Here is a 12,395-nt window from a genome sequence, read left to right on the forward strand (position 1 = left end):
AAAAGATCAAGATTTGGGTTAGGATTACTATATAGCTACACTGCAAAAACTGAGCTCTCAAAAACAAGAAATAAAAGCATTAAAATAAGGGAAATCTTACTTAAAATAAGCAAAATTATCTGCCAACAGAACAAGAATATTTCACTTGCTACTTAAGGCCAGAAAACTTGAAACAAGTGAAATTCTCTAAAATAAAAGCCACCTGGTAAGAAGAAATATCTTGTCAGACAAAAAACAAGTATATTTTGCCTTCAGTTAAGATAATTAATCTTACTAAGATTTTAGTTTTTGCAGTGTCAGTACGATGAACGTACATTATGTGACTTTTGGTTTCACACAGGACTCTCACCTCGGTCTCCTGGGTCCTGTGTTTGTTTGCAGGTTTAGATTTGTCTTGTGAAATGTGATCATGTTATGATGCTGTATGAGACCAGCTACGGTAAAATGCTACTTCCACACTGCATAATAGCGATAATAAAAAAATAATATAACACTCTGAGGTGGCAATTTTAACAGAGTACTTAAAGATAGTTAGCATGCTAACCTTAGCACTACTGTATGTTGTATGTATATATGTTTTAAAGCTGTATAATGCCATAAGTGTCTTCAGAGGGAGCTGTGTGAAGTCTGATAAATGTCCTGAAGTGATGTCACTTGAGTCAGCTGGCTGAAGACCACGAGTTCAAAACTGGAACTCATTTGTTGGTGTGGTGTCAGAAAGAAGGATTCTCACAGAACTCTGCAGCAGCGATGAGCAGCAGCTGCAGAGTTCTGTGAGAATCCTTCTTTCTGACACCACACTAGCGTAACACACCACAATCTCACACCGACCCACATCAACTTGTTGTTGGTTGAGATGCATTGTGGGTAATGTAGGCTGCAGGCTTCGACAAGGAAGAAGAATGTGTGAAATGAAAAAGAGTTGGTGTGCTGCTAAATCTTCGTAGGACTCTTTTGATCTATGGAAGGAAACCAAAACTGTTCTAACTGTGGGGGAACTTCATGTAGGACCCATCACTCACAGTAAGAATCAGTTTTCAGTGCCTTGAAAGAACAGCTGAGGGAATTTGAGAAGTATCTTCAGTAGCTTGTTTGACCTGTTGGTGACACTACATGAAAAGTCTTTAGGATTCCACCTCTGGTGAACATGGGAACATGAACAATATCATGGCAATGGTTGTGCCAATCTTTCCAGACAGACTGCCACTGTGACTTAACACCAACTCCCTCGTCCCACCAGGCTGCTCCACATACAGTTTTTTAATTGGTTAATAGGATGAAGATGCTCTGACCTGATCTCTCCGAACACCGAGCCGGCTCTGATGGTGACGAACACCGTCTGCAGGTCAGGACCGCCCACCACCTGAACCTCCCCCTGTTTGATGATGTACATCTCCCTGCCGATCTCCCCCTGCAACACACACACATCATTACACGCTGCTGCAGCAGAGCTCACAGACAGGTTTAACTGGTCGCCAGGTGTGTGTTCACCTTTTTACAGACAAAGTCTCCGGGCAGGTAGACGACAGATTTGAGCCTCGTCAGCATGTCGAACACCATTTGTCTGTCGCAGCCCTGAGTGAAGGAGAAACAGTTTGAAGTGGAGCCGTGTCACAGAATATCATCAGATTACAGGAAAAGCATTTTCAAAATCATCTCAGGCGCCCTAGGCACCAAGATCACACCTTGTCCATTCATCGCCATTTTATGAGTTCCCTTTAATTACCCCGAGTTTACTAAAAGGAAATTAAATGTCATGTCTTTTGTTTTCTGCACTGACTTTGCCTTTGGTGTGGGAGAGCTGGGTTCGTTTCCTACATCCACCAATGTGTCCCCAGACTCCGGAGGTGGGTGATCGCTGACGTATATTGCAGTAGTAAGTTGCTTTGGTTAAAACGGCAGCTAAATGAGTAAATGTAAAAATGTATGTAAACTGTACTTCTGCAGCGGCGTCTAGTAATAGAGCTGAACATGTCTGAATATGAATGCCAGCTATACGTGCTCTGTAAAAGAGGGAGGGTGGGTGGTTTTATTTCCTTTCTTTTCTTTTGTTCATATGTTTGTCTGCATCTCTTTTTGAATAACTATAAAACTGGACATCCTTCTACTTTCAGGTGCTGTGTAAACATGTTGTCATGTCCCAAAAAAAGGTGGTCATTCAGCCACCTTGACCTAATTTTTTTGGCCGTTTTGTTCCCAAATACTTTTTTTAAAATGATAAATTCAAAACAACTTTAAATATCAGTTCTGTTTTTTCTCTGTTAATCTGTTTTATGTAGCTACAGATGAGTAAAAATCGGTCAAACTGTTTATTTTTTATGTGTTGTTTTCTGTCTTCCTGACCTGAAAAAGGGCGACTTTACTGACGATGGCGTAGTTGACGTCCACAGCGATGTCCAGCCTCATCTTAGCAGGAAGTTGCACCAGCAGCTCCTGTTCATCTGCAGAGAAAACATCCCGAGGCTCTGAACGCACATTCTCACCGGCTCGGTGTATTTACTGATTTACAGAGCAGACATGTGTGCTGTAGCAGACTCAAACGCTTCTTAAGAATAGGCTGTACATGACATCACAACAGACAAATCAGAGAGAAACTACTGAAGAATCAGTTCTAGGGGAGTTTGTAGGCTGTGGTGAACAAGTGGTTTTTGAGTTTTTTGAACAGGGATGTAGCGATTCGACGTCTGCAGGGAGGGTCGGGGCTGCAATACTGAATGATCTGTCTCTGAAAGATACGGAGTCTAGGCAAACTTCCGGAAACAGGTGTATGGTGCAAGGAGGTCATAGAGGTACTGTGGGGCGTGATGAGATTTGTAGGTGAGAAGGATTATTTTGTAGTTGATGAAGGACTTCATTGGGAGCCAGAGAAGGCAGATGAGGGTCGGGGTGATGTGCTGCCAGTTTTTGGTGCAGGGGAGGAACCTGACGGCGGAGTTTTGGATATACTGGATGCTGTCCAGGGTTTTACTGAGGACTCATTGCAGTAGTCGTATAAAAAGCTTGTATGAGGGTTTCTGCAAGGGAGTCAGAAAGTGATGGCTGGAGTCTAGAGATGTTCTTGAGATGGAAAAGGGCAGTTTTGGTGATGGACATTTTATTTAGTTCGTTTGGACTTTAATGAAGTCATAAAACACAGAATAACCAGGAAATGTCTTGGCTCTGAGATCTTTTCATTCTTCTCTTTAGGGAGTTTGCGTGTTTTAAACCTGAACAGACTTACATGAGGAATTTTCTACCATCAGAGTTTGTATGGAGTCAAAGTTTGTTAGAAGTACGATCATGAATTAAACCGAAACACAGGCTTCCTGTAAGTTACTAACTTTATGACACCAGCCAGTTCAGGTAGTTCGGGCATCTGGTAAGGATGCCCCCTGGGAGCCTCCCTAGGGAGGTGTTCCAGGCAAGTCCAGCTGGGTGGAGGCTTCAGGGAAGACCCAGTGGAGAGATTATATTTCCACACTGGCCTGGGAACGCCTTGGGATCCCGGGATCTCCCAGTCAAACTTGGCTAATGGGGCTCAAGAAAGGGAGGTTTGGGGACCCCTGCTGGAGTTGCCCCCCGCGACCCGAAGATGGATGGATGGACGGACTAGGACACGTCTTTCTGGAACACAAATTTGTCTCAGATTTGATATTTAGCCAAATGTTTAACTCCTGATGCTTACCCAGCATGCCCTGGATCTTCCAGGTGTAGTCGTACCAGGTCTTGATGCGGTTCTGGACATCTCGGGGGATGTGGTAGGAGTTCATGTACTTGACGGTGCTGTCCATGCAGGCCCGGTAGTAGTTCTCACCAGCTGTTGCAGCTCCGACCACATCTCTCATCTGAGACACAAAAATCACGCCAGAACCAGAACCGGATTCAGGTTAGTCAGTGCTCGAAGATACAGTCCAGCATTTTCTTCTTGTGCCACATTTGGACCTTCAACTCATTTTATCATTTACGTTTGAATTTTTATTGTAAAACAGGACTGTAAAGCACTTGTGTTGTGTTTTTAAATAAAATGATCATAATAATTATTATAAATAGTGCCCAGAATTCCTAAGTGTGTCTCTGAAAGCAGAACACCAGGAAGAGGAACAGATTGACCGTTGACTGACCTGACCGATCATGATGGAGAAAGCAAAGACGCCAACGAAGTAGTTGATGAGCTGGAAGCAGATCTCAAAGACGGTGGTGGGGTCTGGCAGTCCTCCGATGGTGATCAACGTCTTCACAGCAAAATAGTAACAGCGGATATAACTGTCCAAAAATTAACAAACAAAAAGAACCACCATTTAGAAGCACATAGACCAGAAAGCAGAGGAGGCTTCAGTGCGGGATTATCTATGATTGACAAGTCGTTACCATGCCTCAACATGGCGGCGCCCTATCGGCCAAAATCGAGGCTTCAAAACGACAGTCCACAAACGTCCACTTGTGTTATACAGTGTATACCTGATGTGACCATATTCGGACAAGAGGGTGGAGCCAGCTAGCTTAGCAAGGCAATCTGTAATTCATTCATTGGTAGTGACAGGTCAATCATCTTGTAGCCCCGCCCTAAAGCCCCCCCTGCTTCCTGGTCTCTGTTCCTCTAAATGGGACCATAATTTACTAAATGAACATCATGCTGTGTTGAAGAAGACTTGAAACTAGCGACCGAGACCAGAAACTCATCAGGAAAGTGTTTACTGAGGGAATAAATCAGCTGAGAAGTAGAAACATTTTACCACATACTACAATCACACTTCTTTTTGCAGCCAGTGGAGTCGCCCCCTGCTGGCTGCTAGAGAGGACGCAGGTTTAAGGCGCTTCAGCACTGGCTTCACTTTTCAGACCCGGAGGTTCCTGCTTAATATTAACAGTGTGGTGTGAAGCAGATGCAGATTACAGAGTCCACATTAGAACCTTGTCTACAGAGTAACGGCGGGTTCTTACGCGTTGCCTTTTCCATTGTAGACCCACTTGGTGGATCCCAGTCCTTCATAGTCTGAGCCCCAGTAGAAGAGACAGGCGTTGATGTGCAGAGAGTACAGCAGGTAAGTGGAGGTTCGGATCACCCTGACACACAACAACAAAGAGAGATGATTTAATGAAAGTATGAGCACCAAAACCACTTGGTTAGGTTTAGGCACCAAAACCACTTGGTTAGGTTAGACACCAAAACCACTTCGTTAGGTTTAGGCATCAAAACCACTTGGTTAGGTTTAGACACCAAAACCACTTGATAGGTTTAGGCATCAAAACCACTTGGTTAGGTTAGACACCAAAACCACTTGGTTAGGTTTAGGCACCAAAACCACTTGGTTAGGTTAGACACCAAAACCACTTGATAGGTTTAGACACCAAAACCACTTGGTTAGGTTAGACACCAAAACCACTTGGTTAGGTTTAGGCATCAAAACCACTTGGTTAGGTTTAGGCACCAAAACCACTTGGTTAGGTTTAGGCACCAAAACCACTTGGTTAGGTTAGACACCAAAACCACTTGATAGGTTTAGACACCAAAACCACTTCGTTAGGTTTAGGCATCAAAACCACTTCGTTAGGTTTAGGCACCAAAACCACTTGGTTAGGTTAGACACCAAAACCACTTGGTTAGGTTTAGGCATCAAAACCACTTGGTTAGGTTTAGGAAAAGATCATAGTTTAGGTTAAAATAACTACTTACGTGAATTAAGTTACGTAGGTATTACTTATTACATAAGTAACGTAACTTATGTAACATAACTAAAAACATTTAGTGCTAACTTTTTGTTTCACACGAGGAAACAAACACCAGTCTCCTGGTTGAAAATCAGCTTCCTGACCCATCATTCCCTCCCTCCCAACCCCCTCCTTACTCTGACCTTTCTGTTTTTTACACAAGGACTACTTTTAGTGTAAATGACGCTAAAGGGCTTCTCAGTGTGTAACAAACTGAAGTCAAGGGGTCTTGACCAAGAATCCATATATAACGACTTGGGAGGGGGTTTGTATTTTTGAGCATGCGTTAACACATAATCAGACAAATCATACTGAAGGTTGTGCACTTCCTCCCTCATCCCTCTCTGCCTTAACGGGCTCTGATACTAATTTGTTCTGATCTGCTATCACGTTTAAAAGCCTCAGCATCTGGAGTTAATCAACACCATGCTGTTTCCACTCTTTCCTTTCTTGGTTAGGATGTATTTCCCTTTTTGTTGACCTTCTCTGGCGGACATGAGAGAAGCAGCGCCCCCTGTTGGTAGCTGGTTTGGTTGTTCCTGTGTAGGTGAACGGTGACGTGGCTGATGGGTTATTAAGACTCTGCTCACCTGTAGATGTAGGCTTTCTTCATCACAGCTTCCATTCTGTCATTGAACTCAAAGAAAGCCATGTACTGAAAGGGAAAGATGAGATTTCACTGCAGTGGAAAGTACAATTTAGAAGTCCTTGTACTACTACTGGTATTTATATTTTCTGCTACTTCATACTTCTATAAATACCTCCACTCCACAACAATTCAGAGCCAAATATTGTACTTTTTATTCCACTACATTTATTTATTTATTTGTAACTTAAGTTACTTTGCAGGTTCAGATTAATAATTAAAAAATAATAAAATAATGTATTATTGTGTGTTAAGATAAGGGGGGACATTTACAAGCTAGCAATGTATGAAGTCATTAAAATGAGCTCCACCTTTACCGGCTACAACATTAAAGTGATGCATCAACAATAATAATAATCCAGTAAAGTAATACATATTATTCTGAAACGGGCCTTTCTGCATAAAGATATCTGAGTACGATCTCTGGTCTCAGCATGAAGATAAAACACTTCCTGACCTTCAGCAGGCGAGGGAATCTCAGCAGGGAGTTCACGCCAGTGAAATAGTAAAATATCTCCATGGGAAACAGGCTGATGATGTCCCACTGTAAACACACAGCAACAATAACAGACATTTTAATTCCCTTTTTAACATTACATACTTATTATTTATTTTTTGTAAAATCCTAAAAAAAACTTTTGACTCGGATAATTTGTCACAATATAAGTCAGTCCTTAATAAATATCCACACTGTGTCATAATTAGGGAGGGCGGCTTTGGCTCAGGAGTTAGAGCGGGTTGCCTGTTAATTGAAAGACCGGCAGTTCAATCCCCGGCTCCCGTCCTTGGGCAAGATACTGAACACCGAATTGCCCCTGGTGGCTGTTCCAGTGTGTGAATGTTAGTTTCTGTTTGAGAACATAGGCTCAGTGCATGAATGGTGAATGCAGATGTAGTGTAAAAGCGCTTTGAGTGGTCGAAAAAAGATTAGAAAGGCGCTATACAAGTACGGAGCATTTAATTATATCCATGTTAGCTTTGTTCATATCACCACCCCTGTAAATACGAACTCCACCCTTGTTAAAGCTTCTGTAGCTGCGTTTCCACTGCAGGCACTTTACCTCGGAACTCACTGCATTTCCACCACAGCAAGGACTAGAGTCTAAATTAAAAATAATTTTACCCCCCAAAAAGATCCTGCTTACTTTCCCAAAGTACTGCAACTTTGGAGTCTTGCCTTGTTGTGCATTTCTGATTGGTCGAGCAGAGGCTACTCGCTTTAACTCGAACATTTCGGTTCTTTTGAATACGCTTTGGTGCTACTGCTTGTCTATTTTCTACGGTTGACTCTGACATTTGCAAACCAATATATAACAATCGACACCCAGATAGCCACACACGTCTTGGCGATGTCAGATTGATCATACGTCTGCATTATATTTACTGCTAGGAAACAGCAGCCGGTGTGCAGCCAGTCCTGCGGTGTGTTTACAGCTAACGGCTGACGGAGTTGGATGAATCACATTTACGCACGAGGTACAGCAGCACAATGTCATTAATTATTTGAATCTCCCGACACTCCGACAGGATCGGTCAGGATGAACTAACAGCAGGCTCTCTGATAATGAAAGTAATTTGTTAAAGCACAAACACACAACCTATAGAAATCTATTTACCCATGATCCATCAGGGAAGCTACCGTCTTGTTAGGAGGAGCCGAGCTCCACCGTAGTTTGCCTACAATCTCGATCATCGGATTCCCTCAGCAGGAAATAACGTTACTCTTTTACTCATGGATTTGTTTTTCTGGTGCTAGTGGTGGTGTTAGCGAATTATTAACCACTTAATTTCAGGTTAAAATGTGTTGTAACACCAGTTCCTGAGATTGAAACAGGTATAATATTACTGAGTTGTTTTAGTAATGCGTTATATTTCTACAAAATGCAACACATTACTGTAATTGCGTTACCTTTGTAACGCGTTATTCTCAACACTGATCAGGAGGTTTCTACACGGAGCCGAAGTTGGTTTCTCCTCTCAAAAACAAACGGCTGATAACAACAAGATATGCAGCATGAAAAATCACATTCCTTCAACACTCAGGCTGACCCAGGACATGAGAGCTGCCAGCTGAGCATCTAGTGTTAGCCGAGTTTAGCTGCTCAGTTTGTTTTCTGTTCTTTTTTTTCCCCCTTCGGTGTTGACTGTTCAGGAGGTTTCTGCCGGGAGCCGAATTATCACCGAGGTCATCTTTTCTCCAAAACAAATGAAAAATTGTGTCTCTTTCATTTGTTCCAATCAATTCTTCATATCTACATTTTGCTCATGTATAGTGACATTACTAAATAAAGATGCCTGTCCGTCTCTTTGTATGGAGTACGTGAGAGTAAGAACATGTGTCAGCTGGTTAGTTTGCCTGATCTTTGCAGGTCTTTAGACCGCAGTGGAAACGCACACAAGAACGGGCTGAAGGAACCTTCTAGTTCCTTGAAAAGTAGATCCTGGGACCAAAAGTCCCGGGTACTTTTGGTGGAAACGTGGCTTTTGTGTTGGATTAGGAAATGTCTGTCTTCGGCGCCCCTCCAGTAGTAGTAGCATAAAAGAAGACAAGGCGGAAGACAACAACGAGCACAGAGATGAATGGACTGAAAGAAATGTTTTCTGCAGCAGTCTTCGCCAAAGGAGTCTCACTTTTCTAGGAACAAAAACATTTGCCTCAGGACAATTTAAGAGATGCTAAAGTAAAAAAAAAAATGGTTGTGGGACATGTAACATACCAAAACACACAAAAAAATCTGCAGGACCCCGGTCCTAAACTCAACAGGAAGTCAGCTGTTTTGCTGAATTGAAAGTGCAATTTATTCAGTTTTTTGCAATTTACAGGGTCCGAACTTTAATGAACTCCTCCTACAGAATGAATCCTATCAATATCAAATTTTCGCTGTGCAATCTAAAGGCGTTAACAATGAAGAGTTATGCTATCTGTGCATTTTCACTCTAGGGCGTGTCCGTGGCGTGACGTTGAAAATCGATGCTTCGCCATGAGACAGGAAGTTCTTGTAACTTCACTGTACATGCTCAAATCTGTATCAAACTTTACATGTTTGGTAAAAGTCCCGACCTGAACATATCTACAAGCCAATATTCACTCACTGTCATAGCGCCACCTACTGGAAACAGGATGTAAGCTCTGTGTGATAATCATCATGTGATTTACAAGAAAGTCCACACTCAACGTACTGGGACATAACGTGTGATTAGCAGGTATTCTCTAGCGCCTGAAAAAAACAAAGACATGAATGTCCTAAGGTCTTTGTAGCAGAAATGTTCTTCTTCTTTCCCATCTTGTGAATCATCTTGTGACCTCTCAGGTTTATCCTGCATCCCCTTAGGGGGGTCTTGAACCCAGGTTAGGAGACATACAGTACATCATACTCTCCCATGTATTGTGAACTAAAGTATGTTCCCTGCTTCATGCTGGTCAGGTGTTGTGCTTACCTTAAATCTCTCCGTGGTCATGTAGTTGTCTCTCATGTCCTTTTTGTCACACTGAAATAAAAAGCTTCTGGGTTATTAATGACGACGTTTATGCCAAACTCAACTCAAGAAGACAGTTCTGTTATTTCTGTTGAAGCCACTGACCACGATGTCTCCTCCGCGGACGAATTGCAGTCTGGGCTGGAAGACGAGGATGTCGGTGATGTAGATGAGGTCGCAGGTGTAGTCCACCATCAGCCATAGGTGGATGTTTTCGGGGGTTTGGTAAGGGAACGCCCAGCGGACGGGTATCAACCACACGTTCCAGTTCCACGCCGCCACCACAACGAACAGCCAGAGCACGTAGATCAGATCTGTGGAGACGGAGACAGGAAGTCCTCATCAGATCAGCTCAACTGGTGGAAAGACACTTTTACACAAGTACTCTGCAATTTTGATCACAGACTTGAGGTCCATCTGAACATCTCACTCTCAGAGAGAAAGATTATTTCCCACAGTGTTGAACTCTTCCTTTTTATTTTCTCACCTTAAATCAGGGTTTTACAGTTCATGTGTACAAAGTCTCTGCTCACCGGTGAAGGGGTCGATGCTGGAGGGGAAGCGGTACTCCAAGATGGCTCGGAGCCAGTCGGGCAGCGGGGGAAGTTTGGGCAGTTTGGGCAGTCTGGGGATTTTCACTGGTTGTCCCAAAATTTTAAAGGGGAGCTCAAAATCCTTCTCCTCCTCTTCTTCTTCCTCTTCTGCTGCTGCGGGCGCTTCGTCCTTCTTCTCTTCTCCTGGTGGAGGTGGAGGAGGAGGTGGGGGAGGTGGAGCTTTGCTTGGGGCTGCAGAGATCAAACAGAATCCACATGATAAAGGTGCACGTTTCAAAACATAATGGGTGATTCTGTACAGACGTGCAGTGAACAGCAGCTGACAAAACAATCTCGACTCAATGGCCAGTTTTCTTGCTTCTTCTGGAGCTTTCAGCTTCATAACCTGGTCCTTATTGTAATGACAGAAAATTGTTTCTTCTTACATCTAATCTTTTATGTATGTTCTATTATAGTGTTTTCCTATCTTGCTGCTCCTCTCCCAGGATCTCTGTTCCCTAAAACATAGAAACCTAGACTGTGTAAATGATTATGCTTCCCTTTGCTCGGCGGCCAGACGCCTGAAGCTGCCCTACGCAACAGGTCTCTGGACCATCTGATTTTCTCTTGTAGTACTTCAGTCATTCTATTTTTATTAATAAATTCTTCAAAGACAGTGGTTCGTTGTTACTCAATTATTTGCCAGCAATAATTTCCACAACACTCATCAGTAAATTTTGTTTCCATGATCTTAGCACCTCCTGGAGAGATTAACAGCAGAAAACGTAAGTGGACTTTTGTGAAGAGGTGGTATTCTGCTCATTTTTAGGTTCAAAATCTTATTTAGGGGTTGCTGTAGGGACAAAATGGTGGGTGTCTCACAGTGGGAGTTGAACCCAGGTCTCCCACACCAAAGGCAAGCATCTTATCTATGCGCCACCACCCCCACCACCCCCACCACCCATATGGTTAGCATAACTGACATGACCAACATTAGGAATATATAGGGAATATTAGGAAAGCTTATACACTTCAATCAAAAATAAATAAAAAATGTACATGAGGGATGTGGGGGTCTGTGCCCCGGTAAAGCTTAATGTTTAGCAACACCCCTGGAGCTGAACCACCAACCCTGTTATGCCGACTCTCTCCACCTCTCAGCCGCTGTAAATGTGATTTAAACATTATTGTAGTTTTACTGAGAGTTTCATTTTGGCTTCAATTAATTTATTTGACTTTATTTCAAAAATTATGAGGATTATTACATTTATTCTAACAGAAGATTCTGTTACAGAATCTGAACAGAATCATAAAAGTGAACAATGTGGGATGTTTGATTCCCACAGGAGCAGTCTGCTAACCACATTATTGAATATTAATGACGGCCTCATTGCTAAGGGGGGACACAGGGTCGCAAATCCCCGCCCATGGTGCATTGCGTCCCCACTAAAACAATCACATCAACAAAAAAGGCAAAGAAGTCGGACGTACAGGCTGAGGGACTTTCTTCCTCAGACAGGTCTGGGTCCGCCATCCGATCTTTCTGCCGATCTGTCCGACCTTTAAACTGCTTGACGAGTTCGTACAGACGGTCCTGGATCACCACGCTGCCAACGCTGGCTGCTGAGAGAGGACGCGTCCTGCAGGACGACAACAAAAAGACAGTAAACATGGAGGACTGAGGAGCAGCGGTGTGTTTGTGTGGGGTTTCTCTTACTCATCATCTGCAGTCAGCAGCTCTCCCTGACCGGACAAGGTCTTCAGACCGGTCCTCATCAGTTCCTCATCGTCCTCGTCGGCAGACAGATCCCCTGCGGGGCTGAGGGGGACACAACACGAAGACATGAGGACGGCAACATGGATCGGTGGTGGAGGAAGTATTCAGATCCTTTTCTTCAGTAAAAGTACTAATACCTCACTGTTCAGTCTTGTATTGGAATGTATTAAAGTATTAAAGCAGTAACATGTTGTCCTATTATCTCTCCTCAGATTCCTCCTCCTCATTAATGTGCAGCAGGATGTTGCTGCTGTAGTTGTTGAGCTGCAGCTCA

General features: G+C 43.2%; 1 protein-coding gene across 1 annotated transcript; it reads right to left on the reverse strand.

Annotated features, from left to right (window-relative positions):
• Positions 1–1,292: 1,292 nt before the first annotated feature.
• LOC123965318 (cyclic nucleotide-gated cation channel beta-1-like) lies at positions 1,293–12,223 on the reverse strand (the record flags this gene model as incomplete). Its single annotated transcript, XM_046041875.1, has 13 exons — positions 12,062–12,223; positions 11,836–11,984; positions 10,345–10,596; positions 9,917–10,125; positions 9,773–9,823; positions 6,792–6,878; positions 6,279–6,343; positions 4,921–5,043; positions 4,101–4,242; positions 3,665–3,824; positions 2,344–2,441; positions 1,492–1,575; positions 1,293–1,411 (listed from the first exon to the last, which is right to left on the reverse strand). Coding segments are annotated over exons 1-13 (1,667 nt in total), but the record flags the coding sequence as incomplete, so codon positions are not given.
• Positions 12,224–12,395: the final 172 nt, after the last annotated feature.

This window comes from Micropterus dolomieu, unplaced genomic scaffold, assembly GCF_021292245.1.
Source record: "Micropterus dolomieu isolate WLL.071019.BEF.003 ecotype Adirondacks unplaced genomic scaffold, ASM2129224v1 contig_9201, whole genome shotgun sequence".
NCBI classification, from domain to species: domain Eukaryota; kingdom Metazoa; phylum Chordata; class Actinopteri; order Centrarchiformes; family Centrarchidae; genus Micropterus; species Micropterus dolomieu.